This window comes from Lepisosteus platostomus, chromosome 14 (assembly GCF_059453375.1).
Source record: "Lepisosteus platostomus isolate fLepPlt1 chromosome 14, fLepPlt1.hap1, whole genome shotgun sequence".
In the NCBI taxonomy this organism is placed as follows: domain Eukaryota; kingdom Metazoa; phylum Chordata; class Actinopteri; order Semionotiformes; family Lepisosteidae; genus Lepisosteus; species Lepisosteus platostomus.
In genome coordinates, this window is record NC_142624.1 from 33763662 (window position 1) to 33783666 (window position 20005).

General features: G+C 40.0%; 1 protein-coding gene across 8 annotated transcripts in view; it reads left to right on the forward strand.

Annotated features, from left to right (window-relative positions):
• The first annotated feature begins 1633 nt into the window (after positions 1–1633).
• Positions 1634–20005, forward strand: part of vwc2l (von Willebrand factor C domain containing 2 like) — a 30869-nt gene continuing 12497 nt past the window's right edge. For 5 of the 8 annotated variants that reach the window (XR_015926320.1, XR_015926321.1, XR_015926322.1 and 2 more), the window contains exons 1-4: positions 1636–3055; positions 4890–5296; positions 13039–13131; positions 19395–19524. Coding sequence is in view for 3 of the 8 variants with exons in the window: in XM_088605781.1 (XP_088461907.1) it covers positions 4907–5296; positions 13039–13131; positions 19395–19524 (613 nt within the window). In the remaining 5 variants the exon portion in view is untranslated. Of the gene's footprint in view, positions 3056–4889; positions 5297–13038; positions 13132–19394; positions 19525–20005 lie in introns of all 8 variants that reach the window. The other 3 variants (XR_015926323.1, XM_088605783.1, XM_088605784.1) reach the window with 3 other exon arrangements.

Here is a 20005-nt window from a genome sequence, read left to right on the forward strand (position 1 = left end):
ATAAGAACAACAGTCTCAGAATTTTGCTGTTAGCTCATTCTAAACTGGCTTAATGTTTCTTAGAAGCATTTGACCAAAGTCCTGAGCTGCACAGCAGTGATTAGTCTGCTGGTGGGGCCACCTCAGCTCAGAAATGGATTTTATTGATTTTCTTTGCTACGTGCACCTCATGATTATAAAGTTTGAGTCTTAAACAAACCAAATGCCTGCCTTCTTGCTGTGCAACAGAACCACAAATAAATATACCGCCAATTATTTTTTTTCTTGATAGAAGCCAAATAAAACAGATAGCACAGCCATTAACCCTCTACTGCTCAGTTCTGTAAAATCCATTTTTCTGAGGTCACGAAACCTGCCCCTATTATTTTATCAATTCCTGATTCTGAACCGTGACTGTTTAATTAGAATGTTACAGGGATCTTTAAAAGCTATGGGTTATTTTACCTAAGCGGAAAATTAGCTCCTTTAAAATGCCTGTATTGGTAGTCTTTAAGTATATACTGTAGGTTAAAGTGTCAGTACTTTAAATAAAGAGGATTTCAATGCATCCTGATTCAGGAATTAAAAGTATTTTTAGACAGTAATCGAAATAATTGATACAGAAAGAAAACAACAGAAAACTTTACGTAAAATGTGTACTGTGTTGAGTGAAACAGATATACAGTATATGGATACGATGACTGCTGTCAAGTTTGGGACATCAATATGGTGGGAAAGGTGGGTTCAAGGAAATGGGGGGTTAAGTATATCCCCTAACATGTCTGCCTTTATAATCTTGGCACAATTTAACATTTTCCATTTACAATGAAAGAAGTTTCTAATTGATTGATTGGATCAACGGTAGAATCAGTCCACAGGAATACATTCCCTGCCAGTTGTCATGTAACAATGTTAACTAGGAAGAGCTGGAGTCAAAGTTATTCGTCAGGAATGAAATTGCACTGTCAGTCATTTTGTCTGTTTTTTCTTTAGTAGCTGACAAAACCGTTTTTTTTTTACAGTAGCTCTGGAAAACTTCCCGTGTGCTGGTGTCAAGATGTAATTATAAGATGTAAAACAATTGTCTGTAGATGGATGATGCAGAAAATAAACTACTTTAAACAGAATAATAAAAATGCGTCCCTATGTAAAAGTCCAGGTTGAGCTTATTTTCAATTTAAAGTCATGTGCTGCTTCTGCACACGCAGTTAAGGGATAGGTGTGTAGTCACAGTTTCTCACTACTCCTCTAGAAACCATCAAAATATTTGATAAATTCGCTTTGTAAGTTCTCTTTCCTCATTGTATTCTGGAGACAAATACACAAATAGAATGTTTGATTTAGAAATCCCACATGTGCGCTTACATTTTTTTTCCATTTAGTTCACAGCAAGAAAAGAGCTTTTTTTACTTTCAAAAGTAGCCATCCTCACCATCAGGCTGTATTAGTGGGGGGTATAATTGTTCCAGCGATGCGTGAATTTGTTACAAATACTCATCACGGGATTTTTTTTAACTTGCTAGGAAGAGTTAGTCATGTGAATTCACACCCTCTGCTGTCCATGGTAATTAATCCAACCAGGGTCAGGGTCCAAGACTGTTTATTGCAAGCTGTATTGTAATTCATAAGATATCCTTTAATTTAGGATTTTTATTCTCTATATGTTTCCTCTTCTTTAGTCTGTTTAATTTATGCTTGAGGAGCAGATGAAGCCTGTGGTATATAGTAAGGCAGTGGCCCCTATAGGTAAACTGAAGTATTAGCTTCTATTCTAAGGTTTGTTGCATTTAAGGAATCTCACGCATAAGGCACGTTTGAACAGACTGTTTGGCGTTCACATTACAAAATTCGTATGAATATGCCTCTTTTACATTGAGTCTGACATTTATTATTGCAAAGTTTCGAGCTTTTTGTCCGAAAATAAAGTGCGTATTATTTTGCTCAGGAAGGTTGACTTTTTATTGCGACAAGTAACCAAACTACAGAGAGCAACACCCTGGCCTTGGCGTTCTTTCTTTCCAGAGACAGTATTCAATGGTGGGAGGCGGGGGGGGGGGGGGAATCTATTTCTTGTTCATGATGTTTCGGGCACGGAAAAAAAAAGAAGCTTTTCATTAAAAAAGACGCCTGAATTTTAGTCCCTTGAAGAAGCCAAGCGCCACAGAGCCTGCGTGGACTGGTCTGAGGAGACAAAACCAAGTCTTGCAGTTGTCTCTAACGAGACGAGCCCCTTGCCTTGTTGTGTAAGCGACAGCGGTTCACAGGCGCTGTCCGTGGTGCTGAAAAGGGGAACGCGCGCGTTAGCTTTCAGAGAGCGAAGCTGCTGGGACGAGCCGCGCCTGTGCTCTCAGCTCGCACGGCTCTGGGCGTATTTGAGAGAAGGATTACAGTACTTTGCACCGGTTTTGTGAAGCTGTGGGGTTGCGGTCTTATCTGTGACTGTAAACGGATTAGTCTGCGGTTTGCGTCTTGTTCCGCTCCTGCATTGATGTCCTTTTACATCTTCTTTCTTTCCTCTGTTTCGAGTCTCCACAATCGTCTCGTTTTCTTCAGAGGGCTTCTGGAACAATTCATTCCTCTTGCTTTCCTGTTACATCTGCGCTATCTGGAAGTCCCGTGAGCATCCTTGCTTCACAGAAGACTGAAAGTGCCATCGAAAGCCAAGAACTTTAACTTCTTCATCTCTTTCGGAACTTCGGATAAAAATCATAAAACCGACATTTCAAGAACCCAGAAAATATTTTTACTGTTCTTTTTTTTCTTCTTTTTTTCACCGCGGTTATTTTGAGATATTTCTCATCGGCTCGGTGGAGACAAAATTGAAAGTAATGAGTTCATCCAGGTTATATACGAAAATAAGCGTGACGCCCCAGCTTCCAGAGAAACGTGTAGATGGGCAGGGGTACTAAAGTCTCACGTCGTTTTCAATCACGTCTTGTTGGGGAACGGATTATTATCTGCCTTCTACAACCACATGGTTAAACTCTAAGCTGGACTGTATGTCTAGGCAGTCCAGGAGGGAACTGGACTCGCTTGATACCGACTTTAACAAAGTGGAACCAGAACTATAAGCGCGGTGAGTCCAGTAATACCTATTGCAACTTCATTAAATATGGCGTTGTGATTCCAATCTATTGCACTGCATTAATTTTAAGTCTAAACAATAGACAAGTATAATATATAGTATCTCCTCTTGAACACATCTGTTGCTGTTTTCCACAATACGCCCATAGAGGAACCATTTCCATTCTCAATGAATGTTAATGTTACACGGGATGTATCCCAACTGAATAGGCAATTCTGAAAAAAATAAAACGTGATATCAATCCTTACACGTCTCCACGATTTTTTTTATATTTTTTTTATTTTAGAAAACGCAACGGTATCTCATCGACTTCTGTAAAGGTTCACTTTTGAGTCAGGCAGCTGCAGCGATTCTGGTACAGCTGTACGTACAAAAGCTGCCAAGACGCTGAAATCGGATTCAAGTCATGTGCAGTTTGATCACTCATTCTTATACTGCCGTGAGGGGTGTTCCATTAGGAATCGAACTCGCTACCTACCTGTAATTTGTTTTAGCAAATTGGAATTAACCCGATTACATACAGGAAGAAGTAACCTCTGATTGCCATGTATTTATTAACAGATTATTGATCTATATACCGTTATATACTGTATATATATATGTTGATTAACGGATCGTTGATTAACGGATCAACGGACTTGCTACCTGCTGTTTGTGTATTAACCAGGCGTTCCTACCTAACACGTACAGTAGTATAGCCATAAATAGTTAAAGCTTTACGTGCTCAAAAGCTTTCGATGGCCGTCTGTTGTGGCTGTTGTAATGTAATCAAAGTTATGAACAGCCGAACTCGTTCTTCACCCAATGCTCTCGGTTTCAATGAGGCATTGTTTCCGCTGTCAGTACAATTTTAACAACAAAAATAAACGTGCAAATGTGTTTTCTGCAAGCTTTCGGTAAGCGGGAGCGTATTTAGCAGTCTAGCTCTGAGGGCTACGAAGTGATCGAATTAGAAGGGGGTGGGTAGGACTCTCACGCTGTCGCGGGCGATTGTCCAAATTATTTTGACAAAGAGGCCAACTCGGAAGACCCTGTTTCCGAGTTTTCTATGCGAGAGGCCAGCCGGTGGGGATTTGTCTTTGCCACGCTCTACAGATGACTAAGAGACAGAAAAGAACTGGTACTCGTACTGTAAATGTCGCCGGCGCTTTTATTTCTCCCTCTCCATTAAAGAAAAAAGCGCTACCTGTACCAATAATGCATTTATCGATAAATTAGTCATATCTTCTGTCCACAAGGGTCAGGCAGATCTCTGTTAAGGCGGGTTGCTCCAGCTGAAACCTCAATAGAAGTTCTATTCTTGTTGTTCTGACAGAACAAGGCGAAAGGCAACAGGCAACAGGAAGCCCTAATTATTTTCCTGTTCCGTGTGTTTTTGAATGAATTAAATCTATTTTCCCCCCACTCCGAGAAGAAATTCTGGTTCTGACCAGCACTTTTGCAGTGAATGCCAGGAACATTCACATTTTTGTGTGAGAGTGAACACCAGACAAACAGTATTCCTCTTTTGTAAAGTATTCTGAATAATGTTTAGACTTTTGATTCAGAGTTAACGGTAGGCCTTAGTGTGCTGTTTTTTTTTAAAAAAAGCCCTTAAAAATTTGAACCTCGCTGTGGCCTTCATAACTTCCTCCCAAATCAGGAAAAAACATTAAAGTACCTACCGAATCGTATAGCAACAATCACAATTTTATTTTGCAGGAATGAGTGGAGCGGAATAGTTATTGTATTATTATTATTCATAAGAATAATATTATTTTGTGCTAACTCAGAACAGGTTCTGTTCCCTGGTCTGTTATTAAGACCCCGATCTTTTAATGTCTAGGAAATCCACAGAGAAGGATGGGCCCTCTTGTTCAAGTCGCTTGTGTACTCCTTCTAGCCTTCGAAGCCCCCGTCTCTCCGGCCGCCATCAGTCCCGAAGACTACCCGGCGGACGAGGCCGACCACGCCGCCAACAACGACAACATCCTCTTCGACGACTACCGGGGGAAGGGCTGCGTGGACGACAGCGGGTTCGTCTACAAACTCGGGGAGCGGTTCTTCCCGGGCCACTCGAACTGCCCCTGCGTGTGCACGGAGGACGGCCCTGTCTGCGACCAGCCCGAGTGCCCGAAAATCCACCCCAAATGCACGAAAGTCGAGCACAACGGCTGCTGTCCCGAGTGTAAGGAGGTTAAAAACTTTTGTGAATACCGGGGGAAAACGTACAAAATCCTGGAGGAGTTTAAGGTAGGATCGACATCTGTTTTATTTTTGATATTCGGGCAGAAACTTACAAAAAAAAACACTTCAGACTAAAAAAAAAAACGAGTTTAAAACTACTGGACGATCTTTTGTTCCAGGTGCAGTTAACAGGGATCTTAAAACACACACATTTAAGACTTTGATCTGAGTTATGGCCCATTACAGCTATAACTACCCATACTGACGTAATTAGCTTTGTATTGCCAACACAAGTCTAGCAATAGGAAAGATAGTGTAGGTAATTGCTACTGAAATTGATTGTTTGCGTTTGTAATTGTGTCTGAAACTCTAATGTTATATTCATCACGCAAAGTACGTTATTAAAGTGTATAAATACACAAAACGAGGCCTATTAGTATTACGCTTGTTGTTGGTAGATTGAGTAATTGTGAAATAATTTACACTGCTGTCGATAGATCTTGAAATTCCGAAGCACCGATAACTGTGGCTGTCTGTGGGCCCCTTACAGTGCATTCAGTTAAAAATGTTTTCAAATCTTTGCTTCCCTTACAGTAAGTAAAACCGTGTCCTTTATCTTTAAGGAAAAGACGTTCAATTACTTAAACCAGTGTATTTACGGCAGTCTTGGTAAAGGGTCCAACAGGGGGTTTTATGCGCTGTTTTAATGCTTTATGGACATTTATTGTAACGGATGATTTCTGCTTGTTTTATGGATGTATCGATTATGCGCTCTTTGTATAGCAACCTGCAAATTAAACATAATATAAATCTTAACCTCCTGCAGCGCAAGAGGTCCCGGAAAAGCGCTTGAACGGTACAGAGATCATCGCCTTATGTCATTAACAATACAGCAAATCGACACCCATCCATTGATTGGTATTTACATAGCTTTATTTCACTTAAAGAACTCTCCCCCAAACACGGGCCGACGTACTGTTACGCTTTAAAAGCTGTGACCTGTTTTTTTTTAAAGGTCATGGTGATTTATACCGTAATAATTAAAAAAGAAAACGATTCGTATATATATACAGTAGTAGATGTAGTAATATTTATTACACAGTGATATGTCTATGCTGTGTTATATTTGCTCATTGTAAAATTCACTTTTTAATGCCTTGTGTTTCCGTCTGTTACTCGCATTCCAGGGACACTGTATGTCTTGAAGAGGGTTTTACCTTCTGTATCTAGAGCTAAACTGTTGTTTGCAGTGAAAGTAATTCTGTTCACACTCTGATTTCACGGAAGGCAAACCCCTGTACAGATTATCATTAAGCACAGCAGTGTTTACAAACACGCATAAATGATATTTCAGGGTCATCGTCATTGGCACTATCAGAAGTCTAGGAAATACTGTATAATCTTCTTTGAGAATATTATAACCTGCTTAAAGAATATCAGGGGACTGCAAAGAAAACATACAGTTCAGCCTTTGACTTTTCTTTGAAAGTGAAAGCTTAGTTGTATACCAGAATTAGAGAAGAACCCTGCATGTCTGCCTCTTTTAAAAAAAAAAAGATGAAAGGTAGTTTTAACAGAAAGCAAGCCGTATAGTGGTGTTGTCACTAGCTGTGTCTTCAGGAGCACTCTCTTTGTGAGTGAATTCTCGCCATTGCTGTAAGAGCTTGAGCAGTGTCACACCTGTGTCTCTCGTGAGGGACAAGGGGTGTTCAGTCTCCCCAGGGGACGCAGGGCAAGTAGGATCACCTCTGGCTGCTTGGTGGAGACAGGAGCATCATGGCAGCATCCGTGAACCCCCTTCATCATCTTATTACCTGAAGGAGAATCTTTGCAGTCTCCCTGGGTCGCTCTTTGCTGCTGTTCTGTATTTACGGAGCTCAGTGGGGCCTCAGACATGAGGGTGGGCAGTGTCTGCTCCAAGTTAATAGCATTGTTTTTTAAATGCACCTGGAAACTAGCTAGGGGTTTTACATTTCCTGTAAATCCCAGATCAGGCTATGCAGGCAGTTATCTTGGACTTGCTGTGGCTCTTGTTAAGGTGCAGGAGTCCTGTGGTTTAGAGGGTTCTCCCAACATGAACGGGGAGCGCCAACTGGCAGGGAGATCAGCAGAGACAGTTGTCTTTGTTTGAAGGAGAAAGACAAAGGTTACATTGTGCACCAACAGAAAATGAAACAAAAACAAATAGACGATGAAAGTACTGACAGGGCTCATTTAGGGACACTCAAGAATAAGGTACAGAATAACAACTATCATCTTGGCATGTCTCCTTACAAAAGATGTCACAATGTCTGGATGAGCTGGGTTAATGTTCAGTGAGACCAGCTCATTCTAACAATGTGTCTGAAAAAGTTTCCAAGATGACATGGCCCAGGAAAGGTGCAAACATTGTCTAATCATTTCAATATCGAGACCACAGGCAAGATTCCCTTTGTATAGGAGTTTAATTTCAGGCTTCATGTTCCTAAGGCTCTAATACTGAAGTTGAAAAGCAAAATAATAAAATATCATTTCAATTTTAATCTGTCCATTTTTTGAATATTTTACTCATAATAAAGTAGGGATCCATTTCCTGGTACTTGTGTTGATCTCCTTCACTACCCAAAATGGATCTATCTGCAATGGGACTTTTGCCCCTTCATGTTTGAAAATAAACATGAGAGTATTTATCTGAGCCTGTTCAGAGATATAGCCCTTGGGATTATCATCTCCAAAGACTGAAAGTTTTGCCCATTAAAAATATGTGAACTCCAGTAACTGGGTACTCAGTTCATACGGTACAAAACTTCCATATAAATTTCAAAAAGAAGCATCAGCTTCTTTCATGGATCCAGGGTAATGTCCAAGGAAGGATTCCAGTACCTTTACACTGTGACGGATGAGCTGGCAGGGCTCCAGACAGTTGGTTTAGCCAGAACAGAAGTACTCCGTGAACTTTCCCTAACTTTGCTCTTCATGTCAGTCCAGATTCTTGCAGAATACATCACCTCTGAAATAACAAAAATGTCTCCCTGCACTGCCTGCTAGAAGGCAAGACTTTCATCTTCTGCCCAGGAAAACTGCTCCATGTACCTCTCGGGGATTCAGGCTATAAATTTATAACATTGACTGGTAGCAGCAACACACATTGTACATTTGGAAGACATGGAATTAATTGTAGCAGGACCGACGAGCACAGGAAGTGTTTGTTTCTGTTATTTTTTCCTGCTTTTGCTTGTACTGTGGGCTAGGAAAAATGAATAAATGTGAGTTCAATTGACTAAGACTTTATGAAGCTTTGTTGCTGAAGACAGTAATATATTTGATTATTTTAAGCGGATTTCTTAATTGCAGTATTACACCAGAAAAAGGTGAATGACACCTTGTATACATGCCACATCTTAAGCAAAAATACTGTAAGTTGATCTGTAGAAAAAAGTCTGCCACCACCTATCTGTCGGAGAGCTTATCTGTGATATTTTAGCAGGACTAGGACCGCATTACCTAGCGAAGTGAACACCCTCACGTCACAACACACACTTTTACTATTACAAAAGGTTTTGCGTGTAAAGATAATATCTTATTTTGTCAAGTTAGCTTCATTATAAAGCCACTGAATTGTATAATGGGTTGTGGGCCACTAAAAATGAGATGTCAGCACATTGCCCTCTTATCCTGGAAGAACATACATACAGTACAGTAAGAAAGGTCAAAAATGAGAGGAGCCTATTTGGGTAATCTAGCTCATTTTTTAGTTATTGCTTGGTATTAGGATGGTATCCAGCAGTTTATTGAAAGAAACCAAGGTATTCTTCATACGGCCATAATATGTGGCTGGGTAACTCATTCCACATTCCCACATCCCTTTGTGCAAACAAGTTCCTCCTGTTGTTTTTACGTGTAGTTTCCACCAGTGTCTGATGGATTATGGTCACTGTTGATTCTGAGGAAGTCCATGGGCTTGACTTTCACAGTGCCTTTGAGGTTTTGTGAAATTTGAATTGGATACTTCTCTAGCCTTCTCTGTTCATGACAAAAAAATAATAATTTTCTTTTGGTTTGAAAGAGTTGGACATTTATTTTAGGCCATGAATGTAGAGCAGGTATCTCTCTCCATGCACACTGAATGGATAATGTCACCAAGCTAGGGACCTGCACTTACCTCAGGGAAAATTAATGAAATTTGCAGGCAGTCAGATCCAATTTGAAAGAAAGAAGTGAAATATTTTCAGACAGCGCAGTAAGGTTTTAAGAATGTGAATGCATGGCAAATAGATAACTTAGATAACTGATAACTGAGCTCCTTTCACTGTGTACTCTTTTCCTCAGCCTTGATCGTGATTATTCTGGTTTGTACATGATTCCTGCTGCATTATGTGTTGATTTTGTACTTTACATTTCCTGAAACGCGTGATTGCAAATCTTTTCATACATTCATTAATGTGTTATTTACTAAGGCAATTAAGCATAAGGCAAAGCAAAAATATCGTTTCTCACTAGATAGTTGGAAAAGTTCTACAATTGAACCTGCTTTTTTGAACTAAACTGTTGTCAATAGTTTTACAAGATTAAATAATAATGATTTTATCAATGCAGTCTCATGCCCATCCATTTGCCCATAGATGATCATCTTCATCTGACATTATTAGTGTCACAATCACAGGCAACACCAGTCAAAAGGTTCCCGCATCTACACTGTCTTTTTTTTTTTGTTATTACCTCCTGTATGAGGTTCTAATTAACATGAATCATGAAGAAATAATAAATTTCTATAGACATACAATATCCTCTGAACAGTTAAACTGTAATATTCCAACTACTTTGAATTTTGTGCTCTAGATTTAGTAATGACATCGGTATTTGTATTACATTGTAACGATCCACTGAAGTGTCTGCTAGATCAGTGGTTCTCAAACTTTTTGGACCAAGTACCACCCCTAATCCAAACAAAGCATTCAAGTACCACCTACAAGTCATCATCTCATAGGAACCCCAGAAATTCTCAATGACCAACATGAGTGTGCGTGCACACACTCACACATACATATAATAAATATTATAATAATAAACTTTGATATAGCGCCTTTAAATGTGGCTTCTCAAAGCGTTTTACAGAAAAAAACAGTAACAACAACAAATAAAAATAATAAAAAGGCACCATTTCAGTGAGAGGGGTGAGCCTGTTTAATCGAGCAAAACAGATGTGAATTCATTTTTCGAGCCTTGATACAATTCACAACAGAGTCTAACAGATTTTAAATCATCAGGCATTTTCTTGATGCAAAGCTCTCACGGTGAATGTTGCAATGCGTCCATTAATTTCTGGAGCAACCTCTTTAATTCGTGCAACTACACTTCTATGTCGGCTTGTCACCATCTGTACAAACTCCGACACATTTTATCCAGTTGATGCCATTCTCTTCGATAAATTCAGAAGCTGAAATATGTGCTCTCCTGTAGTTCCTGTTGGTAGCGGCTTACATAACAGAAAGTCCTCATGGGACGTAACCTCAAACTCGTATCTAACGTAAACGAGTGAATTGGCCAAATTGACTGCAGACTCAGCTAATTGCAGTGAAAAACATCTGCTCATCTTAACGCGCTCTATCAGCGTACTTTTGATATCATTTCAATAATTCTATGAATGACCGTGTCTTTCAGGGGGGCAGCAGGTCGAGCTGTTTAGCAGCTTTTTCTCCACACATAATACGTGTCAGCTCTTTTGCCAACGGTAAATAAGGTTCTTCAAAAATAGTGTGGAACTTACCTGCATTAGCAATCCGCAAGCTTGCATTTTTCCCCGTTTCTGTTTTTATTTCCGTATTTATTTTAAGTTTTTACTTCATGCGCATGGGAGCGAAACGCAGAGACGCTCTGTGTATTTTTCTCAAATTAACTTAGAACAGTTCTTAAATATTTTTCTGTTATCTATCACGCTTTCCTGTGCTCACAAGATTACAAGCGTTAGTAGCACGTATTTCTATGCATTCCTGTGTTTACAACATTGGCATTGTTCCAAAATCACGCACATTCTCCTACCTCCCTATTTGCTGGAGATACAATTGGTCACTTCGTCCGTAGCACGCATTCCTATAGAGTGGTATAGAATTACAGAGTATCTCTTGTGTCCACTGAAGTATTAGCGCGCACTGTATCGCAGTACGTAGGCTGCGTATTCGACACGTATTAAAATAGAAAATATGAAAACCGTCCCGATTTTTCAGCGCACACAACAAAGTTCTATGGATCATATGGCGTACCAGCTGGCGGCGCTCCGCGGACCACTGCTGGTACGCGTACCACAGTTTGAGAACCACTGTGCTAGATAAAGGCTAATATGGAATAGTGAACCAACTATCTAACCTGGAGATATGAGAAGCTGAGAGGGCAAGTAAAAGGTCTGAGCCTGTGATAAATGAACATAGACTCCTCTGAATCATCCCACAGCAAGGGAGACAGTCTTTCACTGTAACAGGACATTTCACTGTCTGGGATTACTGAAGCCGAGTGGCTCTGAATAACCTGTGATGCGATGTTGAAAATATATTTTTCAAAATAAGTTTTAAAAACATTTTAACACAGCTTTGATTCTTGGAGCACAGACACAGGTGGGCTTGTCACCTATAGTTCTCCGTCCGGTCTTGTGAACACATCAGAGCCCAGCATCAGCAGGCAGAAGGTTGCAGCTAGGAGAATTATAATAATGTCCAAACATCTCTTCACTGTGGAATGGATTTGATTTAATTTGTGTTAGGCTGTCGGAGACAGTACAGTGTAGTATTGTAGCCTTCGGAGTCATGCCTGGCGGTTAGTGGGTTCATGTCATTACTGAAGACATTGCTGTTGAGCTTGAGTGAGACGCTTTGCCTCCAATTGCTCCAGTCCATTCAACTGTGTGAATAGGGACCATCTGGGGGGAATCACATGGTCTCCATCCCACTTAACGCTATAGAAACCAAAATGAGCTCTGTCCTGTTGAGCTGCTGTGGATTTTATCTTCACTGTTCAGTGTTTTGTAGTTTATGAAATGAAGTCAGTTATGTAGACAGTTGCTAAGCAGTTAAGTCACTAATGAAATTCTCATTTATTGCCACTCTCTCAGCGTCAGTGTGAAAACAAGTGCCCTGTAGCACAGATGTCCACAGCCTAACCTTTCTGAAGTGTCAGAGAAAGCGATTAGCTGTTTCTAATTTGAGCAGCCCAGTTCCTGCTGAGACTTCTTCCAAGTAATCAGTTCTTATTATCAGATCCATTTGTGCAATATACATTATTCATTTTTGTAGATACATTTCACAGCAATATTTTATAGGATAACTTGTATGAGACTGTCTTTTCATCCATCACTCTTAATGAAAAATTAATATAGACAGCAAAATATTCCCCCTCACGGCAGTGTTTGCAGGCAAGTTTGCTCACGGTGTGTTTAATTGATGGCATCTCTCATTAAGAAGCCCACCAGCATAACCTTTTGTGTGGGAATTTTGACATTTTCTCTCTGGTGTCCCAGCATTTTTCCGAATAGCCCTGCATAGCAAATGTCTGTAGACATCAGGATCTAAAAAGTTCATATCTGATGAACAATGACCTGTATGTTCTTTTAGTAAACAGTGCAAAACTACAGGAAAATCTTGCAATAATAATCTGCATTCTATATAGTTACTGTATACTCTATGAGAATGAAAGTCAAAAGAAAAAGGTCTTGACATGTGTTTAGTGACATCACTAATAGGCTTTCTGGTGTGGACAGAGTATGGGAGAAGATGGTTTATTGTGTGTGTGTGAACTGTGCTCATGTGTTCCCTCAAAGATCTCTGACTCACCCTCAGTAGGTGTTTCACCTACAGGGATCCCCGCTACCTGAGGATGGGACTGAGTCGCCCGCGACCTCTGCGCAGCTGCAATCAAGAATCGGGAGCAGTAGGGTGAGTTCAGATCCCAAGCGGATGGGTTGTGCTGGGATGTGAACTCAGGTCCTTCCACAGCCAAGGAGCGCCAGCCTAGGGCTGCAGAGCGAGAGGCGAGGACTCACTGAGGCAGCGCAGGCCTGCTCACACCACAGGGCGCGGACCCTTGATACACAAGGCAGCTTTCCCACAGCCCCGCAAGGGGAACCAAGGGGCTCTGTGCGTGTGCCTTTATCCAGTCACGTGCATGAGAGATCTGTAACACTGTACAGTCCAAAAAAGCATCACAATATGTCCTTACCTCGATGTACTTCACCTGTGGAATACTGCAATCATGATGCCATCACGCATTTCTAATTAATGCGAAGGCAATACAACTACATTACGGATACATTTGTCCTAGTGTCTACATATGACTTTTTCTTCAAGCTTTACTGCTGTGTAAAGGAATAGACACTGTAAACAAAGTATTTAAATTTCAGTTGTTTTAGTATAAACAGTGAAGTGACAAATCTTCATTAAACAAGAGGTTTTAAACATTTTACTCATACGTTTCCCTTTTTACTATGTGGACAGTTTTTATGAACAGAATAAATATAACATATTGCACTATTTATGAACAGAATGAATATTAAATATTGCTATATATTGGGTATACTGTAAATCGTATATTTACAGGACATCATTGCTGTGGTAGTTACCCAACAGATTGCCTTGCAGTACAGTTCCTGGAGAACATGGCAGAAAGTAAGGATAAATAGAAAATGACACTTTTTTTTGTACAATGCTTTTTCAAAGCGAATTAGGTCAGGAAGTGCTCTGCAGAGGAATCTAGTAAGTACTGTCGAGCACAGTGGATTCTTCAGTGTTCGAAGTGGTTGTCTAGTGAAAACCTCCTCTGCACAGGAAGTTCTTTTTATTCCAGGGAATCCAGGTACCAGGTACAAGCCAGGGTGTGTCTCTAGGGGAGAGAGATCCTCCGTGCATCCCACATTTGGCCAGGCGACATTAGGAGTTTGAAACAGGGGAACAGGCTGCCAGGACACCACTGCTCGGCAGTGAGGTCTAAGAGTGTAGCCGAGTCTGCTGTGTGGTTGACTCTTCAACCTCAGAAGCTTCGGCTCCAGCTTTTACAGAAAGGAGGGTGTTATAACACCGCAGGGGCTCTGCCTGAGGACAGCAGGAGTGCGAGATTCATTGGGACAGCATGACAACCGACCCTTTCAAAGTCACACATGAGAGGGGAGAAATACTTGGGGTCCCCAATGCAAGAAAACAGTAAAAGAAATACAGTAAAAGAAATACAGCCCAGGACAACATGTACAACTTAACTTGGCTCATTGTGACTGAATGAAGTGTAGTAATTAGCTGCAGCAAGCCACACCCTGTTCTATCAAATCACAGACGCTGTTTTACACACATGTGAGCATTCAGTAGCCTTCTTTTATAATCAGAATCACGTTGGCATTGTCAATTTACAGTATATTAAATCATCAGGTATGTAATAATCCATGTCAGGCATGCCGTTTTGAAGCAAAATAAGAAAGAGAAGGTTTTTTTTAGAACATGTGGTACTATGGCACATATGGTAGCAAATATCTCTCTCACTCTTTCTTCCACCTATAAAAAAAGTTGCCTTGTGTCTCCTGTCACTCAGTCCTCGGCCTCTCTGCTCTGCACTTCCTGACGTTGGTAAGATGCTGTTTGAAGTTGGCAGATTTGGCATGCAGACTGTCTTCATACCTCTCACTGTCCTTAGTTAAGCACATCGCATGACTCCCCAAGAATACATTTCCTTTATATAACAACGCTGCAGAATTAAAGTGCCATTCAGTAAACGTTTCCTTACTACCTGCAATATAAAATGCTTGGTCAGTTTTTTCTTAACATTGTAATATTTAAGTCTCACATCGATCGGCCATTAATGTGTTTGGGCATCACTGATCTACAGATGCTACGGTGATGATGCTGATAGTGTGTGTACTGGTGTTTGTTCATCATTGTATACTAGCATGAATTATGTTTGTTATTTCCATTTATTTATCTTATTTTACTCATTGAATTCATCTTATTACCCTTACAGCAATATATTGAAAATATGCTAAACTAAAACATACAGGTTACTTTTTCAGTATTTTAACAGTCCCTGTATAATCCAATAACAATTCAGAATTATCAATATATTGCAAAATAGTCCATTCCAGCACCTGTTCTGTATTTTGAAAAATAAAATTGGCAGTTAGTTGAAGTAAATTTACATTTGTAAAATACAAGTGACACGAATGAAAAAAGCACTCTTGCACAATACTAGAAAAAAGGAAAAGTGTTTCTAAGATATATACTATACATTGTGTGCAGTACAGCAGGGAGAATGTTTGTCTTCTGGTGTTGCCTGTAATTGTAACATGTATTGCAGCAGGAATTATGGAAACTACACAACATGAAAGCAAAGCATGTTGGGTGATAGGTACCATGGAACAGACTGGGCAGAGTGGCACCAGTCATCCCTCGTACAATACGTCTTGGTATACCCTTGGTAAACTTAGGAAGAAATCCTTTCTATAGTCCACCTGAAGGAACACACACTGCTTCTAGTCTAGCTGTATAATGGTGGAAGTTTTCTCTGGTCCCAGTGCTGTCTAAAAGTTATTGAAGGCATCACAGGACACAGACTGTCCTAAGCTGGAAAGAGTGATGCTGAACCCTAAGTTCTCCAGGTTAGGGGCTGCTGCTGCCTTATTCTCAGCGTGGGTCCAAGAGCAGACTGCAGTGGGTACAGAAGCTGATGGCTCATTCGGGTATCTGTAGATGCTGTCGGAGCTGGTTTGTTCTGATAAGTGAACACAGAGCTCAGCGCTTGAATTGCTGTAGTAAGGTGAGGGCGCTTGTCCAAAAGTGCAAACTGCGTGTTCCTCAATGCTCATTTTGGCGTTGAATTACAATTTTTCAAGTTTATGTTTCTAGAATATTTTCTGTAAAATTATATATGCTGTAGTCTCGTGTTATTTAAGTGAAATGCATTGGAATTTAATTTTGAAAAGAGATCAAAGGAACATTAGTAGTAGTAGTAGTAGTTGATGAGGTTTTTGTCCTTTGGAGTGTTGATTTCTTGGCTTCTCAACGTTCTTTGGTACTTTGGAGTTTGACTATTTTTTTACTTTTTACACTACCTTGTCCAGTCCCTTGTCAAACCGTAGGCTCTTGTCAATAATGCTTTAAACAATACTTCCTGTTTTGCAACAAGAAGTGTATCTGTAGTACGACTCGAAGACCCTGTATATTATTAGAGTGTTTATTAGTATAGATTGCAGTGTCCATTTGCAGTCCACTTACGGTACCACTTATTATTCCTGCTAAACTAATTTCTACATTTTTACTTTACGAGAAATAGTAATGGTTCTTAAAATTGTAATAATAAACTATAGTGTGTCCAACAGTATATGTCATATTGTTAATGTTGTATTATTGCAGAGTAATTTTGATCGTTGCAGTGTTAAATCAATGAAAATAATCCTGTTAAATACTGATATCTAGGCACACTTTCCAAGCATGTAAAGACAACCTGCTGCATGTCACAAAGATTTAAGTTTATTCTAATTCTTTCTGCGCTTATGTGATATGTTCAACTTAACTTGTGACGAATGCGTAGTAATGGAATCACTTTGTGTGTAATATATTCTAGCTTCGGATAACAGCTCCCTTGATGCCTTTTTTTGTGAACAACTTTGTATTACCTTGACAGTGAAAACATGTGAAAAGCAAGCAGAGAAATTAGATCTAGACCCAAGGGACCATAGTCCCTCCTACATAACGGTCTCTTTCTTAAAGAATCCAGTGTGACTCTGCGACTACGCTTGCAGTCACAGAGACTGGATGTCCACCTCCTTTCAGTGCAATAACAAAATAATATTTTTGGCCTTTGAGCATGGTGATGCCGCAACATTTGTCATACTGAGTTTATCATTTCCTGCGTTCAGCTTAGAACAAAAACACCTTTAGATCAGGCTTCACTGATCGGAGCAGCTTCGTCCTGTGGAATCTCTGCAAGACCAGGGCACTGTGGTTTTGTGGTGAGGAAGCAGGAGCCTGTATCAAAGCTGATGGTGCTCAAGAGATTGGCCTGCATGAACATGGACATCACTTTGCTGTATAAAGGGTGCTTTCCATTCTCCTGAGAGGTCTGTGATGTGAGCTCCCTTGTCGCCTTGCAGTATGGACACAGAGGGGAAATAGAAATGACACTCATAGGAGTGTGCTGTAGTTCTCATTCTCTGAAGGTAGCAAGAATAGATGAGAGTGAGATCATTTTATATAGTCCTGTATACAGTACAGTACATTGCAGTGACACATCTCAGTCATTTTGCTTTGGTCTCATTTTCACTTAATATGTTTCCTTTTAATGCAGAAGCACAACTCGGTTGAGATCATCTGTTGAAATGTTAGCCTTTTTATTTTACGTTAATAGCGAATCCGCACAGATCTGTTTTTTGTCGTAAAAAAGGATCTTTTAGCTTTATAGACATGTGGAGAGGAATAAATTATCTTAATGACAAGGAACCTGACAATGATTCAATTAGATTTGACTGGTAAATATGACAGGTTATTTGTTGTAACTCATCATATTGGCTGAGTATTGATGTATATTGATTATTGATTGATATTGCTTAATGGCAGAATTGGTTTCTATGCATTCCATTCCATAAAGACCCATACAGTTGTTTCCCTGTTGATCCAATTAAATAACTATCAATTATAACATTATCAATATTGGAACAATAAAAAAATAATTTATTTCACTTTATCATCTGAATCCTGATTTCCATGTGCTTTTCATACACTGTTCTCAAAATACAACGTCGCCAATTCTACCCTTCTTTCCTTCTTTTACAGTACGTGCTTTTAAAACATCTTACGTTTCTATATCTTTTACCAAACCTCAGTGGCAGATGCTATTTGAATGAAAAAATAAAAACAAATACAGAGTGCATGAAAGAGATTTAACATTGGAGATAAACCAGAGGACTCTATTTTATTTCTGTCTTCACAATAATGTACGTTTTGTACATTGCAGTGCCATTAAAAGCAATCCTGTCTATTTTTTCTAATGAAAAGTGGTATTATTCATCCTGGAATACCTAAAATCGAATACAATGACTTAATGATTGCAACTTGAAATGCTTCAGACAGGACCCTAAAATATGAAACAGAAATTTCTCAGATTTCAGCAGGTATCAGAAGGATGTCTTTGTCTGTGATTCACTGTGGCTCGTTGTTTGTCAGGTTGGTTTTACTTCAGTATTGAGTTTTGATTGACATCAGTTGAAGCTTATTCGATACACTTTGGTGATCGAGGTCACATAATGGTGTGTTGCACTTTTTAAGGTAGACAATTCTGACTCTTGGGATGGTAACAAGATCAAACAGGGCCTCATGTTGATTTTCTTCCTTGCATTTTCCTTCTGGAAAGATATGAAAAATTTCATATATGCATTATATATATGAAATCGCAAAATTTGTGTACTGTACTTGTATACTTTTCATATATTACACATATGTATTTTAGTGCATATGTGATTTTGTGTACATAAGTCATGTATATTGATACATGGAACTGGAAATGACTACCCATATTCTTTCCATTGAAAAGGTGGACAGTGTATGTCCTATTCTATCTCTAGTGCCCACCTCCAGCCTCTCATGTCTGAACTAGACTTTGAGATTAATATTTTCACGTGAGAAGAAGAGGACAAGTACAGAAGAACCTTTTTTTCAGGAGAAACTGCCACAGATGATCTGTTTAACCATAAACAGAGCTGTGTAATCACACTTATATGAGACTCTGGTCCCGTAAAGCTGACAATTCAAGTTCTTGCAAATCACTGGAGTGCTGATGCGGTGGCCTTCGGAAGCTGGTGTCATTTTCTTGATTTGCTGCTGTTTGGTTGAAGACGGAGTTCTGTAACAACAGCTGAAGGTTAAGGATAAAGAGGCGGCAGCATCCTGGTAATGAAATGTGGGCTGTGGTTTTGAATAATGTTGAAGTGGAAACTCTGCCAGATCCCAATCAATATAGCTGTTTTTTTTTTCACAGTTCTGCAGGGCTTTCTCAATGCTCTGCGGGCTGAACATCTGTTACTTGCTTGGACTCACTGTCCTTCTCCTGAGAGTAGAACTTTGATTTATCCATCATTGCAGGGTGTAGCAACAGCCCTCTCCCGGGTCGGCTTTTCTGAAATCTCTCTTTCTCCCATCTCCTCTCCCTGCCCCTCTCTGCCCCTCAGCCCTCGCCCTGTGAGTGGTGCCGGTGTGAGCCCAACAACGAGGTGCACTGCGTGGTGGCGGACTGCGCCGTGCCAGAGTGCGTCAACCCTGTGTATGAGCCCGAGCAGTGCTGTCCCATCTGTAAGAACGGTAAGGGCCTTTCCCGAACGTCCTGCTGTTCGAAAACGGGAAGGAAATGTCCCGCCAGATCATTTTGGTTGACCTAATGAACAGGTATACAGTATAGGTTACAGGAGGTCATTTTAAGTTTCAAGAGCATGTGCTCATTAAGAATTATGGAGAAGAATCTTGTTTGGAACTTGCCGCAAAGGGAAACTGACTGAAGAGACTTCTTATTGCTCGTGTATCTTGTATATAAAGCGAAAGTTAGCAGCCATGGGCTAACATGTTACGTTTCAAGAGATAATTAATATTCATTCTCCTAAGTCATAGATAGATTATTTAAGTATTAATTATACCTGGCCCTTTCACAATGCTAGTAGGAAGAACCATCTAAAGACTTAAAAAGCTCATACAAAACACCATACCCCTGAAATCTTGTAAGGTGCATACTGTATATATGATCCATTTCACAGGTCAGAGTTAGTTGTGTCATGCGAATGAGTCCTAA